Source organism: Rattus norvegicus, chromosome 10 (genome assembly GCF_036323735.1).
Source record: "Rattus norvegicus strain BN/NHsdMcwi chromosome 10, GRCr8, whole genome shotgun sequence".
NCBI classification, from domain to species: domain Eukaryota; kingdom Metazoa; phylum Chordata; class Mammalia; order Rodentia; family Muridae; genus Rattus; species Rattus norvegicus.
The window spans coordinates 70,599,241-70,622,599 of NC_086028.1; the positions used below are offsets into that span (position 1 = coordinate 70,599,241).

At 43.3% G+C, this 23,359-nt stretch overlaps 1 protein-coding gene across 1 annotated transcript in view; it reads right to left on the reverse strand.

Annotated features, from left to right (window-relative positions):
* Positions 1-8,928: 8,928 nt before the first annotated feature.
* Positions 8,929-23,359, reverse strand: part of LOC134480843 (large ribosomal subunit protein eL21-like) — a 1,068,210-nt gene continuing 1,053,779 nt past the window's right edge. Inside the window, exon 2 of the mRNA XM_063270133.1 lies at positions 8,929-9,525. Coding sequence (XP_063126203.1) covers positions 8,969-9,451 — 483 coding nt within the window. The 5' untranslated portion in view covers positions 9,452-9,525 and the 3' untranslated portion in view covers positions 8,929-8,968. The remainder of the gene's footprint in view (positions 9,526-23,359) is intronic.

The window sequence follows — 23,359 nt, forward strand, 5'->3', positions numbered from 1 at the left end:
TTTTACCTATGCCTTTGGAGTCATAAAGAACATAGTTCCGCTGAGCTGTGGTGGCATATACCACATATCTCAAGGCCAGCCTGGTTCAGCCTGGTCTACAAAGGACAGCCAGGGTTACACAGAGAAATTCTGTGTCAAAAAACAAAACACCAACAAAAGAAAGAAAGAAAAAGCAAAGTTCCTTTAGCAAATCCTGCATTAATTTCCAAGCTCAAATATATGTTTGGAGCCCTTTCATATAAAAATGCATAACTATTCATTATGACATATTAAAAACATTATTATCGGGGTTGGGGATTTAGCTCAGTGGTAGAGCGCTTGCCTAGGAAGCACAAGGCCCTGGATTCGGTCCCCAGCTCCGAAAAAAAGAACCAAAAAAAAAAATATTATCTATCTGCAATTCCAGTTTAAATGAATAGCTATATTTTACCCAGCATCTGCACTCAAGGGATGCATGAAAGAATGCAGATCCCTTAGGATATTTAGTCAGAATCAGAACTGGGACACAGATTCTGTGAGTAGATGGAGGGTGTCAGACAAACATATCCATCGCCATCCCTGTAAAATCTTAGATGCTGATAGTCAAAATTAGAGATTTAAAAATAGAGTTAGGAGTAGCTTGGTGGTGAAGCTAGGGCCTGGTATGCACAAGGCTCTAGATTTGAACGCCACCTTTATTTTAGGAAGAGACTTCTTGATTCCTTTAAAGATTTGAAACAAAGTTATTAAAAACATATGAGATGTCCTTGGGAGCCTTGGTCAAGAGGACACAGCCTGGGCCACCGGTGGGGTGAGTAGTGGTGGTGCACACCCTCAGGAGGTAAAGGCAGGAGGATCTACAGAGTTGCAGGAGCTAGAGAGATGGCTCAGTCAGTAAGAGAACGGACTTCTTCCAGAGGACCCAGTTTTAATCCCCTGACACTCTCATAGCTCACAGGACACTATATAGACTCCAGAACCAAAGAAGGACAGTGACTCCATAGGATTCATTTGCAGGCTTGAGCCCCCAAGAATTGACCAAAGAGAGAATTCAGTGGAAATGAAGCAGTTTTTAGAATGGACTGTTAGCAAATGAGTAAACACTTTGTTCCCAGGGGATGTATAAGATTTATCAGAACAAGGCTTCGAACTTGTTAAGGCCTAGGTAACTGCTGCCTATCTAGCCATTCATTCTCATGGGCTGTTACCAGAAAACTTTCTCATGAACGGGTTGATTGCAGATTCTGTTATAGTCTGTGCTTTGATGTTCTTGGAAATCAATCACAATAGAAGTCAGTTAGAGGGCTGGGGATTTAGCTCAGTGGTAGAGCGCTTACCTAGGAAGCGCAAGGCCCTGGGTTCGGTTCCCAGCTCCGAAAAAAAAAAGAACCAAAAAAAAAAAAAAAAAAAAAGAAGTCAGTTAGAATTGCTTTCTTTCTATGGTTAGCCACAATAAGCTTGGCCCAGTGCAAGTCCCCAACAGTGCTTCATGAACTTATGTGTGAGCTTTATGGTTTCTTGCCTTTAGAAGGAAGCTGGCCCTGGGATGGACCCCAACATAAGAGAGATACCTGCACCAAGCCCTAAGAAGCCATTTGGAGTAAAACTTCCATTTTGCATAGAGGACAAATAAAGTTTGAATTCCCAAGACCTCCCTGGGAACAGACATCCCATATACATCCATGTATATGGGTAACTGACATCCTGGTTAGCAAGTTACAACATAAATGTTAGGCAAGGCAAGTCCCCTGCCACAACTGAATACCCCAACCAATGAGAACAGGATAAATGTTCAACAAAGACATGTTCCTAAGGAAGTCTCCTATCCCTACAGTCTATGTTTGTAGATCTCAGGCTTACATGCTCTGTAGAATCTTGGCTCCAGATTGGAAGTTCAGCTCCCCAGTCTGACCAATCAGTCTTGTGGTGTGAATTCAGTAAACCAGCTCTGTTTAACTGAGATCAGTGTCTGAGTAGTTTAGGCAGCAATCCCCAGATCCCAACAAATGAGAATAGTAATGCAGCGCTGATTTTGATATTTTAGACTGTAGCATAGAATCTGCCTGATGTTGGGGGCCTAATGGTTGGGGCCAGCTCATAAAGGGGCTTATATGTGATAGTAACATCCTTGGATTTTATCTAGGAGATGGAAGTGAAGAAAAAAAGGACGAGCTACATGAATCAGAAAGACCACAACCAGAGGGGACAAGCCAGAAGATCTAGAATTTTGTAGTCCCTGCTCCAGAACCATGGGGTATAGAAGAGGCCTGCTAAGCTACATATTTTGATGAAGCTTTATGTTACAAAGCTAAATGTATAGCTCATCAAATTACCTTTAAGCCTTAATAGCTGATAGCTTCATATTTGCCAGGAAATACCATACACAGAGATATCCTAAGACCAAGCCTGGCACTAAAACATTGCTGACGTGGGGCTGGAGAAGGTTCAGTGGCTAAGAGGACTTGTGGCTCTTGCAGAGAGCTTGAGGTCAGTTCCTAGCATCCACATGGCAGATCATGACCACCTACAGCTCCAGTCCCAGGGAATCCAGTGCCTTCTCTGGCTTCCACAGGCCTCTCTCTGCATGCACATGCTGCACATAAACGCATGCAAGCAAACACACATATGCATAAAAAATAAACATAGATATAATTTTTAAAATCCTTTAAAAGTGTTCCTGAGATGCTAATCCTGTACATTATGACAGATGTGGTTTTCTTGTTTCCTTTTCCATTTTACTTTGTATTTTGAGACATTTGAGACAGGATGTCATTATATAGACCAGGCTGGTCTAGAACTCAGAGATCCTCCTGCCTCTACTTCCTGAGTGCTGGGGTTAAAAGTGTTCACCACCACACCAAACATATGAGTCTTCAATTATGGTTAATTATGAGTTCCCATCATAGAGAGAGAAAGCATCTGAATTTTTTGCCTTAAAATTGGATGTGTTAGGACCTAGAGAGAAAGCTTGATGCCTAAGGGCACTGACTGCTTTTTTGGAAGAACAAAGTTTGAGCCCCACCACCTACATGTTAGCTCACAGGCATCAGTAACGCCATTTCCAGGGGAATCCAAGGCCCTCTTCTGGCCTCTGCAGGCACTAAACATGCACATGGTGCACAGACATACATGGAGGCAAAGCACCCATACACATTAAATAATGAAAAGTAAAACTGGATGGGCTGTTTCTATGCTGTCCAGTAGAGCAGAGGCTGCTTGATTTAAGATCTTTTTTGACTCCACATAGACTGTACCTTGTCCTCTGGAAATTTACTTAGATCCCAGACACCAGGTGAAAAAAAATCAACTACGGTTAGGTTAACATACCCTGAAAGAGCCCTCAGGCCACATGGAAGGCTTTATGTGTCCCTACTGGCCAATGGTCCCAGAGTCATGCTAGTCATGACCAGCTATTTTGTTGAACTGAGGAATGGTCTTAGACACTCCAGACCAATCTCACCCTGGCTGTGTAGCAGGGGATGACCTTGAGCAACTTTTTATTTGTCTGGGGTGGGGGGAACTTTTCAAGACAAGGTTTCTCTGGGTAGCCCAGGCTATCCTGGAACTTGTTCTATAGACCAGGTTATCCTCAAACTCAGAGATCTACCTGCCTTAGCCTCCTAAGTGCTGAGATTAAAGATTAAAGGCACTTAGGCTGACCTTAAATTTCTAATCCTCCTGATTCTAATTTCTCAAGGCTGGAATATGAACATATATATATATGTATATATATATGTGTATATATATATATATATATTCACCACACCCCCATTTACTTTATGCTGGGGTTGAACCTAGGTTGTTATGAATGATTGGTAAACATTTTACCAACTGAATTATGTCTCTGAACTCTGCTAGATGTTTGAACTCTTCCAGATAATTCTAACTCATTTGAGTCACTCTTGATTTTCCAGATAAGGGCCCAAGCGTCACAAAGCTGGGACAGGTATCTCTGTTGTGCTCTTGGCACACACCTTTATTTCCTCTGGCTGGAATATAGACACTTAGTATTCACCTTTAATCCCAAACAATAAAGGAAAAGTTAGTTTGTAGAAGGAAGCACTCATGTTTTAAAGAGATGTCTAATTGAGTGGCAGAAAAAGTGATGAATCAGAGAAAGAGTTAACCGAATAGGTTATGTCTATGCTCACCAGAAGAGAGGAAAGGGAAGCTACTTAAGGGAGAGACATACAGTACAGGGAGAATACAGCCCAGGAATACAGTAGAGTTCGTGGAGAGCAATTCACTGGAGCTGAGAGGGAGAGTAGAGTAGCACAGAGAGGGAGAAGGAAGTAGTTTTACCGGGAGAGTTTTACAGAAAGAGAGACTGAAGAGAGAACATATTGCCAAAGTTAATATAAGGCCAAACAGAGAAAAAAAAATCAGAGGCTAAGAAAGAAGCCAATTTGAATCAGTCAACATGGAGAGGAGTTTTAAGTCAGAACATCCAAAGTTGACAGCCAAAGATCAGAAAGAACTAGGAAGGTGAGCTTATTCAGCATTAAGTCTCAGAGGCTGAAAACATTCTAGGCCTAGATAAAATTTTAAGGAGGCTGGAAGCTTCCAGGACTAGGCCTAGGCTAGCAGAGGGAAGCAGTGAGCCTCAGAGAGAACAGTTACATTAGGAGAACAAAAGTTACTTTTATATTACTGTAGCTGGACCTTTGGCTACTTTGTGGTTTCCTTTTTCATCCAGCCTTCTCCAAGCCTCTTCCTCCTCCCTTTCAACCCTCTACCTAACACTAGATAGGAGAGAATAAAGGATAAAGGGGAAGGGGGCAGCATTATCCCTGGACCACTTCCTGCTGAGTGGTGGATCAAGTTCCTTGGGACAGGTTTGATCTTTGCCCTCAGGATATCTAATTTCTTCTTGTTTCTTCTTTTCACACAACTACTTAACCAACAGCAATCCAACAACAACAACAGCCCTACCTCTCAGGCCTCTAGCATTTATGTACCCTCTGAAAAGTCCTCAGAATTTCAAACATCACACACTTGCCAAAACTCTCTACAGCCGGCAAAATTACACCCCTGCTAGAGCATGAGGCAAATCGTAACCAGCTGCTGTGAACCACCCCATATCCCACACTGGGGATTAAAATGAAAATACATTCTTATAATTTTTCTATGTTTTTTTTTAAGGAACCAAAACTCTCACTACGTATTACCATCACTAAGGTTGAAGTGGTTTATTATACAAGTATCATAGATAACTAGAAAAACTCCATTTCAGACCCCTGAGGTTGCTAGGAACTTATCACCTTAGACTCCATAATGACCCTTCTGTGTCTCATGTTATGTTTAATAAACATGTGAATTCCTTCAGGAGAAGGGTGCATGGGCGGCACAGGCCCATCATCCCAACTACTGAGGAGGCAGTATGAGGGTCACAGAGTCAGACCTGCCAGACCGACAGAGGGAACTCAATCACAGCCCAAACAACTTAGACTCTGTCTTAAAATTTTAACAGAACAAACCTATCTAAGTGGAGACAGGAATGAGCTCAATTGCGGAGTGCGATTGCCTCGCGGCTGAGGGCCCTTAGGCTTGATCCCCAATATAGTAAAGTCAATGAAAAAAGTAAGGTGATGCAGTCTCATCTGTATGGTAGCCTGAACTGGACAACTTTCTGCTGTTGTCTCTTACTATGTTTTGATGGGGTCAGGATATTGCTTTGTAGCATATGCTGGTCTTGAAATCACATCCTCCTGCCCTGACCTCACAGTTATTCCCACTACAGCCCTGCACTGTCCTCCTCGCCTCTGGTACACACGGGAATATTGAAATGGTCGTATGGACCGTTTTTGTCCTAAATCTGAAGTATTTTCCCAAAGACCAAGGTCAAGACTGATCCACCACAGAGCAATGGCTGCATGGGTCCTAAAACAGAATTTTCAAGACATAGCTATGCTACCGCACATCATCACACCATATAAGCTATACCATCAGTGACCTATGGGACTCCAAAACACCACAGAGCAAGTTCTAGCCACTTAGGAAAGCTGCATATAGGAAAAGTCTAATTCTCACCTCTCACACTCAGTCAGGTCTACAGAAAATAAAATTTCTGGACATGTTTGCAATCACTGTCCATAGATTTTCTTTTCCTTCTTTAAGTTCTCCCTGATTACTATCCACAACATTCTATTAATCAAGACCTATTGGGCTAGGGCTGCAGCTCATTTGATCAAATCCTTATCTAGCGTATGTGGTTCTCAGAACCACATAAATGTGATAGGAACCAAATAAATGTGGCATGGCAGCACATGCCTGCAATGCAGGCACTGCAGAGGCGGGAAGAAGCTGAGGTTGGTCTGCTGTTAGGGGTTGCAGTGCTAAATTCTGTACCCTAAGGCCTACAAGTGAGTTCTCACATTCACAAGCTTTCGTTGCACAAATCTTCTTCCTCTATTTAAAACTATTGTTTAATTAAAGTTGGTTACAGACGATTACTGAAGGGATTAGAGATAGGTGGGCTGTGAGTTACCTGGTTGGGGGTGGAGAAGAGAGAGGAACGAGGGAAGATGAGGAGAGATAGAGGGAGAAGGAGAGGAGAGGAGAGGAGAGGAGAAAGCTGCCATGAGTGGAGAAAGACCATGAGCGTGTGGCCAGGAGAAACAGCACATCGCTGGGGTACATCGCTGGGGAGGTGGCCAGATCCATAGTTAGAAGAGTAGATCAGGGGTTACCCCCCAACCACACACTCCGGGGTTAACCCCCCCCCAATCCCACACACACCAGAAATTGTCAAAATCAAATCAAATAACCGTACTCTGAGTCTCATTCATTGTTAAGCTAGTCGGGGATAAGCTTAAATTGGTGGTACCACAGGAAGATCAGACATTTAAGGTCCGGGTATGTATGTAAGTGAAGCTCCTTTGGTACCTTTGTTGCATCCTGAGGCAGCTAGAGTTAGAGGGAGTTAAGAACTGCCTGGTGTGGGGTAGAAACACTGGCCAGTGAGCAACAGACAGCAGACAGTGAAGGTTAAAAGCTAAGGGCACTCAAACCTGGGTTTTCTTTGGCTGAGAACCACTGAGTCATCTCTCCAGCCCCTTTTTGTTTCTTAACATTGATCCTGTGTCATCTGGAGAGAAGAAGGAGGGGTGGGCTGAGAAGGTCTAAAATAAATTTCTAAAATAAATTAAATCTCAGTATGTGGACCCATATCTCTGGAGTTTCTGGAGTTCATACTCAGAGAAACAAAGCAAGCCAGATGTTTCAGGTCTGTCTGCACAGCTGTGTCTGCTCTGCCCTTGCAAATCTTTTCCTCCATAAGCATCTTGAAACCATGACAGTAAATGTGATCATTTGGGAACCAAGTCTGGATTGAACTTGGTTGAACCAAGCCTGGTTGGCAGGCTTGAGTGTTAAGCACCTTTACCTGCTGAGCCACTGGTCACTATCTTTAAACAGACAAGTTATTGAGGCTTGGTCTATTGCTGTGTGTTGTAATGCTGAATTCTGTACCCACGAATGAATTCACAGATTTACCAGACTCTGTAGTGGGGGGGGGGGCAAACCTTGCGCCTTAATTAAAATCATTGATTTAATTTCAAACTATGTAGTGTAATGCTAAATACTAGTTCTGGTTGCCTCAGGGATGAGGAGGTCCTCACATACACTAAGTGACACTGTATAATCTTGCCCGTCAAGTTATCCCTGATTGGTCAATAAAGATGCCTACAGCTGGGCAGAAGAGAGATGGGTAGAGTTTTAGTTACCGGGCTTGGGGTCTGAGACAGGAGAATCAAGAAAGAAAAGGAAGAGAAGGGGAAAGACATAATGGGGTAGGTGAGTCATGAAAACATGGCCTTAAGGACTGGCCTGTTAGAGTTGAGAGTGACCCAGATGGCAAGTTATAACTCGGGGTTATTGATAGGGAGGTAGATGCTAGTGGCTTAGAAGGTAGATCTCTGCCCAGATCTAGGGTTTTAAAAAGCTTACCATAAAAATAAAGGCTTTGTGGCTTTTATCTGGGAACCGAATGGTCTAAGACGGAGAAGAAAGCCCCATGAATGAAGTAATTCCTACAGCAGTAGCATAGATTACCTGGTCGGTGTTGTACAATCATTATCAGGGTATGTTTACAGGTTTTTATCATCACACTAATAAAAATTCTGAACATTCTAACTCCACATTCTCCTACTTTCTGTCTCTGACTCTGCCTACTCTAGACACTTAGTGTAGCAGGCCACGGTGACTCATGCCTTTAGTCTCAACACGGGATATAAAGCAGGGGAAGACCAGGTAAAGGCCATTCTCTGCTACCCGGCAGGTTCAAGACCAGTCTGAGCAGTCTATGTCAAGCAAACAAAGCAAAACAAACTAGATATTTAGTAGAATTATTTAACAGTACTGCTTTTATGTCTGACTTATTATTAAGATGGTTTCAAGTTATAACAGTCATCAGACTTGCATTCTTGCGTGTGTGTGTGTGTGTGTGTGTGTGTGTGTGTGTGTGTGTGTGTGTGTGTGCGTGTGTGTATTTCATGTGGGTAAATGTATTCGAACCTCAATGCGTGCCCATGCACTTGGAGGCCAGAAAACAACCTCATGCATTATTCTCAGGAATACGTCAGCCTTATTTTCTGAGGCAGAAGGTCTCACTGGCCTGGAGCTTTCCAAGTAATTGGGACTTGCTGACTGTTGAGCTCCCCAGTGCTGGGATTGAAAGCATGTGTTACCGCAGCAAGTCGTTGTTCTTACTGTCAGTTTGTTTTTGGTTTTTTTTTTTTTTCTTTTTTTTCGGAGCTGGGGACTGAACCCAGGGCCTTTTGCTTGCTAAGCAAGCGCTCTACCACTGAGCTAAATCCCCAACCCCGTCAGTTTGGTTTTTAATGTGTGTTCTGAAGACTCGGGTCCTTATGTTTCCACTGTAAGCATATAACTGAGCCATTCTCTCCAGCTCTGATTCTTCTTCTTCTTCTTTTTTTTTTTTTTAAGGAGAAGACTTTGCAGTCCAGGTTCTTTATTTCCTTTGTATACATTAGGCCATGAATTCGTATGGAATGGGCTCCAGCAGCTCAGGCTCCTTTCCGTTAGTCCTCACAAAGTGGGCTTCTCTGGGTGGCGCAGGCTGGCGCTTCAGCTGAACCCAGGTGCCCTTCTCTTTGGCTTCCTTTTTCTTCTGATCGTTCTCCTTCACCCGCTTCAGGAAGCTGTCTCTGCTCTTTGAGTGCTTGATGTGCTCAATCTGCACATTGATCCTCTTGGCCAGAATCTTGCCTTTAACTTGCTTGTTTACAATGATGCCCACGGCATGCTGGGTGACATTGTAGACTCTTCCGGTTTTGCCATGGTAACACTTATGGGGCATTCCTTTTTGAACAGTGCCCATTCCCTTGATGTCTACAATATCACCCTTCTTGTAGATTAGCATGTATGTGGCCAAAGGAACGACTCCATGTTTCCTAAAAGGTCTAGAGAACATATACCGAGTACCCCTCCTCTTTCCTTTTGTGTTCGTCATTTCGGCGAGTTATTGGAAGATGGCTGCCCCGGCGGAAAGGCTCTGATTCTTCTTTAAGGCTTACTAATATTCTACTGTGTATACATACCATGCATCTGTTTACCCATTCCAATGTTGGTGAACATCTAGGTTATTCTACCTTTTGGCAAGTGAGACTGTCATTGCTATAAGCAAAAAAAAAAAAAAAAAAAAAAAAAAAAAATGCAATGATCTGTTTGCACCCCTACTTTCAGTTGTCCGGGGGATGTACTCAGAAGCTGGGGCATATGGTAATTTCATATGTAACTTTTTGAAGAACTGCCAAAATATTTTCCGTGCATGTGCACCCACTTTCTCACCACACAGGCTGTGCAGGAGGGTCCCAGGCTCTCCACATCCTGGCCAGTGCCAGTTATTTCCCATGTTTGAAAAAAATATTATAGCCATTCTAATGTATGTGAAGGGCTTTGGAAATATTTCGGTGTATCATAAAAATTTACTTTAGAGGAGCTGGACATGGTGGCACATGCAGTGGCACGCGACTTTATTCCAAGCATTCAAGAGGTAGAGGCAAGCAGATCTCTGAGTTCAAGGCCAGCCTGACCTATATAATAGGCTCCAGGCCTTGAACTCACATCCAACCCCAGCCTGGTTCTATGTGAAAACATACAGCTATGTTTTAAGTGAAAGAAACAAGTAGATTGTCCCTTGCTTTTGCATTCAAAACTCTCTGTTCTGAAGGAATAACAGCCTGAGTGGAGACAGCACAGTCGGACTAGGACTGGAAGAGAGTTTTCCCGGTTTTTGAGATCAGCCAGTTTCCCTGCAGAGAAGAAAAATGGAGCAAAGCTTGCACAGAAGAAGTAGAAACTGTAGAGGAAGTGTGAGCATTTGTCTTATTCTTATCTCCCCACTGAAAGAAAGCAGGGGGAACAAGCCAGGAAGCAGCACTCCTCCATGGCTTCTGTATCCTTCCTGTCCTGACTTCCTTTGATGGACTGTGAGAAAAAAGCAGCATTAGCTGAATAAACCCTCTTCTCCCCAGATTTCTTCGGCCATGGTGTTTCATTGCAGCCATAGGAACCCTAACTAAGACTAGCTGGTACCAGGGTATTAGGGTATTGTTGTGACAGGTCTCAGCATGTTGTTCTGGAGAGGATTGTGGAAGGACTTTGGAAGTTTGGGTTAGAAAAGCCATTGAGTATTGGGAGCTCAGTGAGCTGTTCTGTGGGAGCTTGGAAGACGAGAATGTTGAGAATAATGAAGACCATGAAGGCCTCGCCTGTGAAGTTTCAGAAGGAAGATTAAAGACTCTGTGGGGCCATTCGTTATTTTGAATTAAGATTCTGTGATTCTGGATAACTGGGGCTGAATAATTATCTGTTATTAACAAGATACCAGTACACTAGGGAAACCTCTTTGCTGGGGTACTCGACGCTGGTCAGCCGGAGCTGAGAAATTAGCAGTGATTAAGCAGAGATCAGACTTTCATCTTGAAGTAAAAAGGCGCTTAATTTATTTTTTTTCCATAGGAGCCTACAGTTGAGAGACTTTAATTTAAAAAAAAAAGATATTTTGGAGCTTTATGAAGAATTTGGATTTTTAAGAGACTTTTATTTTTTAAAAATTGGATATTTTACTTATTTACATTTCAAATGTTATCCCCTTTCCCGGTTTCCCCTCTGCAAAACTCCGTCCCTCTCCCTTCCCCTGCTTCTCTGAGGGTGCTTCCCCACCCACCCATCCACCGACTCCCATCTCCCCACCCTACCATTCCTCTACCCTGGAGCATGGAGCCTTCACAGAACCAAGGGCCTCCCCTCCCATTGATGCCAGATGAGTCCCCTTCAGTCCTTCAGTCCTACCCCTAACTCCTCCACTGGGGTCTCTGTGATCAGTCCGATGGTTGGCTTCAAGCATCCGCATCTGTATTAGTCAGAACCTCTCAGGAGACATCTGTATCAGGCTCCCGTCAGCAAGCACTTCTTGGCTTCAGCAATAGTGACTGGGTTTGGTGACTGTATATGGGATGGATCCCCAGGTGGGGCAGTCTCTGGACGGCCTTTCCTTCAGAGAGACTGGTATTTTAAAGAAACTGAACATCTAATATGTTTGGATTTGTAAAGACTGTGGGACTTTTTTTCTTTTTCTTTTTCTTTTTTTCAGGACTGGGGACCGAACTTAGTGCCTTGTGCTTGCTAGGCAAGCGCTCTACCACTGAGCTAAATCCCCAACCCCAGACTGTGGGACTTTTAATGTTATTTATGTCTTAATGTGAGATCTCGGGGATGATGGGAATGTAAATGTTGTGCCTTTATTATTTGTGTCAAGGCGACAAACGGCCGATCATGCTGGGTAGTTTTATGTTAACTTGACACAAGCTGAAGTTTTCTGAGAGGAGGGAACCTCAATTTAAAACAAATGTTTCCATAAGATCAGGCTGTAGGCAACCCTGTAGAACATTTTCCTAATTAGTGAGTGATGGAGGAGGGTGTGATACACTGTGAGCGGTGCCACCCCTCGGCCGCTGGTCCTATAAGAAAGCAGGCCGAGCAAGCAGTGAGGAGCAAGCCAGGAAGAATCACCCTCTGTGGCTTCTGCGTCTGCTCCTGCCGGCAGGTCCCCTGCTCAGTGATGCACAGTAGTGTGGAATCATTAGACGAATAAATCCTTCTCGCCCCAAGTGTCTTTGGTTCATGGTGTTTCATCTCAACATTATCAACCCAAAATAAGACTATATATTATAGAAACTGAAGAAAAGGGGGAAATTAAGGAAAAGTGAAAGGAATTCCTGAGAGTTGGGGAAAGGTTTCTGAGGGGAGGAAACCATTGTGTGGAGGATATTTTAGGGCAATGGCAGACACTGAGCAAAGGCTGAGATGGTTTCTATGGAGATCGATCAATTCTCTTGGCTGCCATGGGTTGACCCAATGAAGGACCCACATGTTCTATGCCTGTCCCCTAGTCCCGCCCAGGAGATGACCAAGTGCTTTGGTCTCTGTCCATCCCTGACCGTAGTTTTAACCTTGACCATCTGCTGACTGTTACTCACTGGCCAGTGTTTCTACCCCACGACCTTGCAGGTATTGCAAGTGCTGGCTATTACACTAAGTTCTCCGTTCTCACATCTAGGGGACAGTTTGTAGCCGGTAGTTAACTCTACCTCAGACGCCAAGAGCTGGCTGAGGAGTTTTTTTTTTTTTTTAGTTACCTCACTTTTGGCTCCTTGTTCATAGGGTGGTCTCCTAAGTGGAAACTTCTTCCTAGAAGCCATCTTTACTTACAATTTAGTCTGCCACAGTTTCCTGAATTAGAATCAGTACTAACATGAAAAGTCATTAGTACCTTAGGCTTATTCCTTGAGAACTTCAGGAGGCCAGCCAGCCTGCTGTAGTTGCTTCAGAGCCCCGTCCCTCTTCCTGTCTAGCTCTAAGCCCTCCCCCTCCATTTCATTTCAAACTCTGCTGTTTTAACCCTTAATCTTCTGTTCCCATTCCGACATCTGTGGGGAGCTTGTACTCTAGGCCTGTTCCCTTTACCATGCAGGGAACTAACTCCTCTCTCTCTCCCTCCATTCTGTCCCCAGCACAGTGTCACCATGCTCTTCTGTTCTTTCTTCTTGGTGCTCTTCCCTCACTTACCTTAGCCATTAGGCTTCTCAGTCTCCTCACCTTGCTTAAGGTACCTTCCAAGAAGGTTTCCTCTGATCATCCTCAAGAGCATTGTAGGTGGCCACTTACTCTAAGTCTTCTTTATCCGCCTTATTTTTTTTTTCCTGTAGCATATACCACTTTCTAACATTCCAAATAAACAAGCTGTTGTCGTCGTCGTCATTATCGTCATCATCGTCATCATCATCGCAGTGCTGGGACGACTTGAACCCAGGACTTCATAGCTGGTAGACAGGCACTCTCCACTGAGCTACACCCCCAACTATTATGTTTATTTTCACTGCCTTCCCACAGCTCTTATGGAGGTTCCCCAACAGTAGGGAGTTTTCTCTTTTTTTGATTTATTTCTCAGTATCCACTGGGTAGAAGTGCCCCAGTGTGGAACGGCTCAGGAAGTGTGTGCTGAACTGAGTCAATAAAGCATACGGGTACCTCTGACACCGATATCAAGGCTATTAATATTTAAGTTCCTGGCTTCTCTGTTTGGGTACCCCAAAATTTACATGGTTCCGTCTTTTGTTTTTCCCAAAGAGAGGTCAAGTGTGGAAAAGGTATCAGTGTGCAGCCTCTAAATATGATTATCTTAAACCAAGAAATTGCTTTGCTAAATAAAACAATAAATAAAATAATAAAATTAATTAATTAATTAAAAAGTAATTAATTAACTAATTAACCTCAGCACTTGGGAGGCAGAGGCGGGCTGATCTCTGTGAGTTTTGAGGCCAGACTGGTCTACATAGAGAGTTCAAGGAAGGGGTTGGGGATTTAGCTCAGTGGTAGAGCACTTGCCTAGCAAGTGCAAGGCCTTGGGTTCAGTCCTCAACTCTGGAAAAAAAAAAAAAAGAGAGAGAGTTCAAGGACAGCTAGGGCTATGTAGAGAGACCCTGCCCCCTGCCACACACACACACACGAAAAAATTTTGACCCTGAAACTGTAAGATGGGTTTTTAGCTGCAAGAGGAAGATTATCTTTTTGCAAGTCTGAACGACTTCATGTAGACTTCATGTTGGGGAGACAAGAAATAGAACCGAGTGATCCTTTCAACACTGTGACCAACTTATTCTGCTATGTATTGTTTTTTATTTTGTACAATATAGTATTTAAAATGTTCCTGGCTTCTAGTTAAAACCAAACAACAATGACAACAACAAAAAGGTAATTTTCAACAGCTGTGTTTTATTGCCTTCTTTGCCAAAGTATACAATAACAAGTCAAGGTTTTTGGTTTTTATATGAATTGATAAGATAAAGAAAATGAGAAGTGGAAACAAAGTAACAAACTGTCCCCAGCTGGAATGTGGATGGCTGGATACTAACTCTTATTTCTTTAAAAAAAAACTTTAAATTTATGTCATGTGTTTGAGTGTCTTATCTACATGAATGCACGTATGTGCTGCCATGTGGGTGCTGGGAATTAAACCTAGGTCCTCTATAAGAGTAATGGGGGTGGGGTGGGGTTGGGGATTTAGCTCAGTGGTAGAGTGCTTGCCTAGGAAGCGCAAGGCCCTGGGTTCGGTCCCCAGCTCCGAAAAAAAGAACCAAAAAAAAAAGAGCAATGGGGACTCTTAACCACTGATCTAACTCTCTGGCCCCATTAACTGGTCCTTTAAGTTCAATTATGTACTTATATTATATGTGCATTTGATTATATACATTTGTATTATATGTACATGTATTATATGTATTTGTATATAAAGGCCACAGAGGATGTCTGGTCCTCTGGAACTGGAGTTACCAGAGGTGACTGTGAGCTGCCCCACATAGGTGCAGGGAATTGAGTCTTACTCCTCTGAAAGGGTGACAAGTGCTTCTGACTTCCGAGCCATCTCCCTAACCCCAGTATCAACTGTCTTAATCGACCTAGGAAAGCACAGACTGGGCCTGGGAGTGGCTCAGTCAGTGCTTGAACACCTGGAGCTCAATTCCCCTACTCACTTAAAAAGTTGGGCACAGAAACAGGTACCTACAATCCCAGCACTGGGGAGGCAGAGACAGAGGGTCACTGAGCCTAGCTAGCTGGCCATTCTAGCCAAATCAGTGCACTCCACGTCCAGTGAGAGAACTTGTGTTCAGTTGAAGAGAATACCTGATGTTGATGTCACGAGCGAGGACAGACGGACACACTGTGGTGGTTTGAATATGCGTGGCCCAGGGAGCACTATTTGGAGTTGTGGCCTTGTTGGAGTAGGTGTGGCCTTGCTGGAGGAAGGGTGTGTCACTGTGGGTGTGGCCTTTAAGACCCTCCTCCTAGCTGCCTGGAAGCCAGTCTTCTCCTAGCTGTCTTCAGAACAAGAGTTGGAACTCTCAGCTCCTCCAACCCCATGTCTGCCTAGAAGCTGCCTTGCCCACCTTGATGATAATGGACTGAACCTCTGAACCCGTAAGCCAACCCCAATTAATGTCATTCTTATAAGAGTTGCTTTGGTGACGTGAGCACGCGCGCGCACGCACACACACACACACACACACACACACAGACATACACAGACATACACAGACACACACATTTAAGACAGCAGTGGAAAGAATAGAGTTGGCATGATATGTATTACTAAACACACTAAGCTCATATTAAGACCTCACTAAGCTCATAAAAAAACAAAACAAAACAAAACAGAGGGACTGGTGACAATATGTATCTTGGAACTGGGAAAAGAAGGGTCAGCAGAAAAAAATAGTAGGCAATCTGATGCCCACCACCTCCTGTCCTGCCAGGCAGTTCTTGTTTAGATATGTAGTACACCGGGTCCCAGAGACACTGGGTTAAGTGCTGAGGACTCGCACTGAGATATTCCACTCCTGAAACCTTCCTGTCTCAGCTCCTAAAATGATGACAGCCAGACCTGCATGCTTCACGAAGACGCTTCTTGATGGAGGCTGAGCAGCCTATAAGAACTCAAGAAAGTGATGTCAAGGCTTCCCACCTTCATCAGCATGTGGACCCTAGAGACATCTTAGTAGTACATGGGAGGGCTTAGCCAAGCACATGCAATGAAGGGTTCCAGGATGTAAGAAGCAAACAAAACAACACCACACACACACACACACACACACACACACACACACACACACACACACACACACAAAGAGACAGAGGGAGAGAGAGAGAGAGAGAGAGAGAGAGAGAGAGAGAGAGCAGAAGCAAAGGTAAGAAGTCTGTATCCCGGGGTTGGGGATTTAGCTCAGTGGTAGAGCGCTTGCCTAGGAAGCGCAAGGCCCTGGGTTCGGTCCCCAGCTCCGAAAAAAAGAACCAAAAAAAAAAAAAGAAGTCTGTATCCCAAGAGAGAAGATAGCAAGCAAAAATTACTCATACATTCTGGCTGAGTTTTATGTCAACTTGACACACACAAGCTAGAGTTATCAGAGAGGAGGGAGTTTCCATTGAGAAATGCCTCTGAAAGATTGGACTGTGCGCATTTTTCTTTTCCTTTTCCTTCTTTCTTTTCTCTTCTTTCTTTCTTTCTTTCTTTCTTTCTTTCTTTCTTTCTTTCTTAAGATGGGATTTCTCTGTAGAGCTCTGACTTGTCTTGGACTTCTCAGAGATCCTCCTGCCTCTGTGGACCACCACACCCAGATGGGCATTTTCTTAACTAGTGATTGATGTGGAAGGACCCAGCCCAGTGTGGGGGCCACCCCTAGGCTGGTGGTCCTGGATTCTATAGGAACACAAGCTGGGCAAGCTGTGGCAAACAAGCTAGTAAGCAGCAGCACTCTTTCACGGTCTCAGCATCAGCTCTGGCCTCCAGGCTCTGGCCCTGTTTGAATTCCTGTCCTGATTTCCTTCAATGACGGACTATTGTGTGTGAGCCAAATACAACCCTTTCTTCCCCAGCTTGCTTTTGGTCATGGTGTTTCATCACAGCAACAGTGACGCAAAGTAAGACACTCAGAGACATTTCTTCAACTGAAGAAGACAAAGGAGAAGAAGGAAGACGAGGAGGAGAAGTTGTTTTTATAAGGAAACACTTAAACTTAGGGCGCACAGGTGTTCTTGGAACTTAAAATATGATCACAGAGGCCTGGAGATGTCACTCGGTTAGTTGTACCAGGGTTTTGTGCTTACTAGGCAAGCATTCTTTCAATTGAGCATCCTTCCCACCTCACAAAAGGTGTAAATAACATTTTCTTTTTTTTTTTTCTTTTTTTCAGAGCTGGGGACCGAACCCAGGGCCTTGCGCTTCTTAGGCAAGTGCTCTACCACTGAGCTAAATCCCCAACCCCTAAATAACATTTTCTTAAAGTTACTTGTGGAGTCTAAACATTAACAATTCTACTAACAGAGTTCCTTCTAAGAAGTTTGATGTCTTTGGGACTAATCCTTTCTTATTTCCTTGGTTTGTTTTGTTTTGAACAGGGTCTCCCTATGTAGTCATGGCCGATCTGGAACTCCCTACATAGACCAGACCTGGCTTTGAACTCACAGAGATCTTCTAGCCTCTTGTGTGGTGAGATGGAAGATGTACTATGTCGTGGCTATTCCTGGTTGTCACCTTGACCATATCTGGGATGAACTACAATCCAGAATTGGAAGGCTCACCTGTGATCCTGATCTTGGGGCTGGGAGATACAAGTTTCTGACCTGGATCTTGGCATGGAGATCTTAAGGCAAAATGGCTGTGAATCCCAGGAGACTAAGTTCCCCCAGATCCAGGCACGGTGGTACACACCTTTAATCTGGGACTCACCTTTTGCTGGAGACCTACATAAGGACATTGGAAGAAGAAAAAGTCATCTTCTTTGTCTGCTTGTCTTGTGGGACTGAGCAACTGCTGGATTCTTGGACTTCCATTCACAGCTGCTGCTGACCATTGCTGCAGAGTTGGACTACAGTCTGTACATTTTCAACAAATTCCCTTACTATATAAAGACTACCCATAAGTTCTGTACTCTAGAGAACCCTGACTAATACATGCTCTACCTTGCTTTGCCTTTTTGGAATTATATTTGAAAATGTCATTCCTCCCAGCCTGGTCCTTTCTTTATTCCTTTTTCCTTTAGACGTTAGTTCTCTTCATCTTTGTGGAGAATGTCTTAAACTTTGAAATCTTCAAACTCTAGTGAGGATCTGGGAGTGTGATTCAGTGGCTAGAGTGCTTGCCTCTTATGCTTGAAACCATAGGTTCAGTTCCCAAGATGCTGTAAACCAACTGTGGTAGCACAGGCCTTCAATTCTAGTTCTGGAGAAGCAGAAGTAAGATCAGAAATTCACAGTGATCTTTAGCAATGTAGGGAGTTCAAAGCCCATTACTATCTGAACACTGGAGAGGAAGCTATACTTCTAAACCAAAATGTATCCATTTTACTTCCCTGCCTAAAGATGCCTGGTGATTCATTGTTACCCAGATTGCAGTGTTTGCATTTTGCAACAGTGGTCTCTCTCTCTCTCTCTCTCTCTCTCTCTCTCTCTCTCTCTCTCTCTCTCTCTCTCCCTTCCTTCCTTCCTTCCTTTCTTTTTTTTTTTTTTCTTTCAGAGCTGAGGACTGAACCCAGGACCTTGTACTTGCTAGGCAAGCGCTCTACCACCCAACCCCTTCTTTCTTTCTTTCTTTTTGTATCCTGGTCCGACAGTATTAAATACACTGACCTAGTCACTACCTAACCACATAGCAGGAACAAATCACCTCCCTCTGCTCTCCACACTTGTTATCAACACTGACAGGTCCTTTGTACCCTGAATTACTCAGGGTGTGTTCTGCCCCGGGTTGCTAGGTAACTCAAGGTCATGCTTGTTGTGTATTCATTCTTACTAGCTTAATTTTTATCTTCTTTCATTTTTTTGGATTGAAGCAAGTTTGAGGCCATCTGATGAGTTCCAAGCCAAGGCTACCCAAGGATACATAATCCGTGAAGCTGTGTCTCAAAAAAAAAAAAAAAAAAAAAGAATTTAGGTTTGCTAGGCAAAATGAGAAATGCCTGTAATTCCTTGGAAGGTAGAATCAGGAGTTCAGAGGTATCCTTAGCTACATAGCAAATCTGAAGTTGGTAGGGGTTACATAGAGTCTGTCTAAAACGAAAACACAACTGAACAAAAATTAATTTTATCTAAAAATTTTAAAATTAATGATTAATTATAGCCAGGGGTGGTAATCCCAGCACTTAGAAGGCTAAAGCAGGATTCAGTCAGGGTGGAGGACAGACTGCTCTACATAGACATTTTCAGACCAGGGGCTGGAGAGATGGTTTAGTAGTTAAGATCACCAGCTGTGGGGTTGGGGATTTAGTTCATTGGTAGAGAGCTTGCCTAGCAAGAGCAAGGCCCTAGCAAGGCCCTGAGTTCCGTCCCCAGCTCCGAAAAAAAGAAAAAAAAAAAAAAAAGATCACCAGCTGCTCTTCCAGAGGACTCAGCACCCACATCAAGTCCCTCACAGCCATCTGGGACTCCAGCTCCTTGGGATCTGATGTCTCTGGCCTCCATGGACACACACCTCCACTCACACACAGACACAAACACCTACAAATAATTAAAAATGAATGAAAACAAATCTTTTTTTAAATTGAAAATGAGTTTATTTTTTGATAAGCTTTGACTGGATGATACTTCGTATTTGCCATTTGCCATGGAAAGGTGGCTCAAGACTCCCCTCCCCTTTTTATTCATCAATTATTATTTTTAAATCTTAAAAAGCTCCAGGCCAATTAAGCAACAGAGGAAGCCCTGTCTCAAGAACAACTTTTATTGAGATGAGGCCTTACTATATATCCCCAGCTAGCCTGGAACTTGCTAGGTAGACCAGGTTGGCCTTGAACTCAGAGAAATTTGCCTGACTCTTCTTCTTGGGTGCTGATATTAAAGGTGGTGCCACCACACCATTAATAATTTATGAGACTGGGCTGGAGAGATGGCTCAGCAGTTATGAGCACTGACCGCTCTTCCAGAGGTCCTGAGTTCAAATCCCAGAACCCACACGGTGGCTCACAGCCATCTGTACTGAGATCTGATACCCTCTTCTGGTGTGTCTGAAAATAGCTACAGTGTACTTATATACAATAAAATAAATCTTGGGGTTGGGGATTTAGCTCAGTGGTAGAGCGCTTGCCTAGCAAGCGCAAGGCCCTGGGTTCGGTCCCCAGCTCCGAAAAAAAAAATTTAAAAAAATTAAAAAAAGAAATTAAATAAATCTTAAAAAAATAATTTATGAGACTACATAATTCTATATAAATTCGAACATTAAATGGCACATGACTGAATAGATGAAGGCATGTTTGTTTACAGAAGGAGAATTGATACTTTAAAGGGAATGAATACACACTGTAAAAGTTGTCAAACATATAACCTTATAAAAAAGCTTAACCAGTGTGCATTTTTACCAGTTGGACATAATTGCCTGTTTTCTGTAACCTAGACTTAATTGGGTAGTGCTGGTCTTTTCAATTGGCCCCTCTAGTAGGTAAAGCGTTTTCTCACTGACACTTTCATTCACGCTTTTAAACCATGGATGAATTTGAAAACCGTGTGCATCAGCTGTTTTTTGGTTATTATTGCTGCTGGGTTTTGTTTGTTTTTTAATATGTGCTTACATGTATGCGTGCATGTATGTATGTATGTATGTATGTATGTATATCACATACATGCTTTGTGTACAAGGAGGCCAGAAGTGAATGTCGGATCCCCTTGCAAATGGAGTTTTATGCACAGTTCTGAGTTCATAAACAAGTGCTGGGAACTGAACCTGGGTCCTGTGCAAGAGCAGCAAATGCTTCAAGCCATCTCTTCAGTCTCTTGTTGCTATTTCTTTTGTTTTCCAAGACAGGGTTTCTCTGTGTAACCTTGGCTGTCTTTGAACAAGCTCAATAGACTAGCCTAACCTCAAACTCATGGAGATCCTCCTGCTTCTGCTGCCCAAGTGCTGGGATTAAAGTTGTGTACCACCACACCTGTCCCTGTTACGGCCTCCTTATTCATGTTTTCCTCCCACACTCCCTAGTTTTCTTCTAAAATATCAAGAATATATATATATATATATATATATATATATATATTTGGTTCTGTTTTTCGGAGCTGGGGACCGAACCCAGGGCCTTGCGCTTCCTAGGCAAGCGCTCTACCACTGAGCTAAATCCCCAACCCCTCAAGAATATTCTTTAACTAGGCATGGGGGTGCACCCCAAAAGCGGAAGCAGATGGATCTCTGGGAGTTCAAAGCCAGGCTGGCCTGCATAGTATGTTCCAGGGCAGCAAGGGCTTCGTAGAAGCTCTCAAACAAAAATAAAAACAAACCCCCCAAAAGGGTTCTCGTCTTTTATTAAGCAGTCTCATGTATTTTCCCTGGGTTATTCTTTGGAATGTGTCTTCGTTTGGTGGCTATTTGGGGGGGGGGGTCCTTAAAAATATTTTAAAATGTATGTTTCAGTCTTATTTTTAATGTTTTTTGCTATCTTTTAGACTTGAAGTCAATAGGCAACATTTTGAGAATTTGTGTATCAGTTTTTCCAAGGACACAGTGTTCTCAGCGAGGATCCAGGGGAGGAGATCAAGGTCTTATCAGAAAAACCCTTCCCACACTCCTTGGGTCTGCCTTCCTGACTCTGGCCAGGGACACTAAGACAAGTAAGCTAGCTTCTCAGGCCCATCGTGAATGCTGCTTTGTCACGAAGCTTTGCAGACAGTCCAGGAGAACACTCACGTCTGTTTGACTTATTAGCCTCATTCTGCACAGAACAGGCACTTACCGCTTCTTTTTCTCAGCCACATTTACACATTTAATGCATTAGACGCCACTGGGGAAACACGACGCCTTAATATTTGACATTCGATAGCATGTTTCCCCCCTTTATGTTTAAAGAGAAATCTGTTTTTCCCTATTGAGCCACCTTCCTACTGTTTTCTCTCAAAGAAACATTATAGTCCCCTCAACTTCCACATTCCCAATTCTTCTTTCATGGACGCGCAGCTGGAGACGGTCTTTCTTTCCTTCTTTCTAGAAAGTAGAGGCTTTGTCTGTTTCCTGTTGGATGTAGATGGCTCCTCCATCTTTCCATGGGATGTTTCATCCCAATTCTTCACTTTTCTGAAATCTAAAAGGAGTCAGGACAGTGATCCAGCAAAACATCCTTGCCCACAAAACTTCATTTTCCAAGCAGCCCTGATTTTCTGTAACCAAGTGGGACCGTTGAGTCCACAGGCAAGGTGCCAATCATTGTTTGTCAGCAGAAGCCATATTGTTGGGGGGAGGGGGGAAGAAAGACAAAGAGACAAAAGGTCTTTGTTTTAGATTTGCTGGGAGTGGTGTCTGTTCCTTCTTACTACTGAGAGCTTGCTGTACAAGAAGTTAAAATTCAACTGAGACCAGGTACCTGCCTGTTATCCCAAAACCTCAGAGGTGGACAAAGGAGAATTAGGAGGCGAAAGTCAGCCTAGGCTGGCTACGTGGCAAGCTTCGGACCTGCTTAGGCTATGTGAGACTCCACTCCAAAAGAGTTCAACTGAGAGGGAAAAAGAATACTTAGAGGGAAGCGTAGTGGAGCACCCCTTTCAGAGTTCAAGGCCAGCCCATCTGTAGAGTGAGTTCTAGGACAGCAAGAACATAAAGAATCCCTGTCTCAAAAAACAAAAAACGACAACAAACATATATAACATATAGTGTTATATAATTATACATTAATATAATTTACATATTGATAATTTATATATTTTACATTTATTTAATGTATCTTAAATTATATAATATCTTTAATATATATTGCTCGATTGTAGAGTTCTGGTTCCATCAAGGTTCTGGGTTCAATCACAACAGCACAAAATTAATGGAAAATGAATAAAAATACGGCAAGTGGAGAGAGACAGTCTATCAAAACATTACAGCGCAGTGCTCCTGATATGCGCAGTGCAGGAGAGGCGTTTATACCGACAGTAACCTCTACTTCACTCACAGCCACATTTGGAGTTTTGTTTTTTTTTTCTCAATGCAGGGATTGAACACAGGACCCTGTGAGTGTCAGGCAAGCTGTCTGCCACTAAACCACATCCCTAGACTCAACTTTTGTGTCTTTGCAAAAATGAATTAAAGGGGTTGGGGATTTGGCTCAGTGGTAGAGCACTTGCCTAACAACTGCAAGGCCCTGGGTTCGGTCCCCAGCTCCAAAAAAAAAAAAAAAAAAAAAAATGAATTAAAGAGAGAAACCCCATGCTGAAAAATCGAAACAAAAAGGAAAAAAAAAAGGGGGGGGGAATTGAAAATAGTTATTCCTGGGGCTGGGGATTTAGCTCAGTGGTAGAGCGCTTACCTAGGAAGCACAAGGCCCTGGGTTTGGTCCCCAGC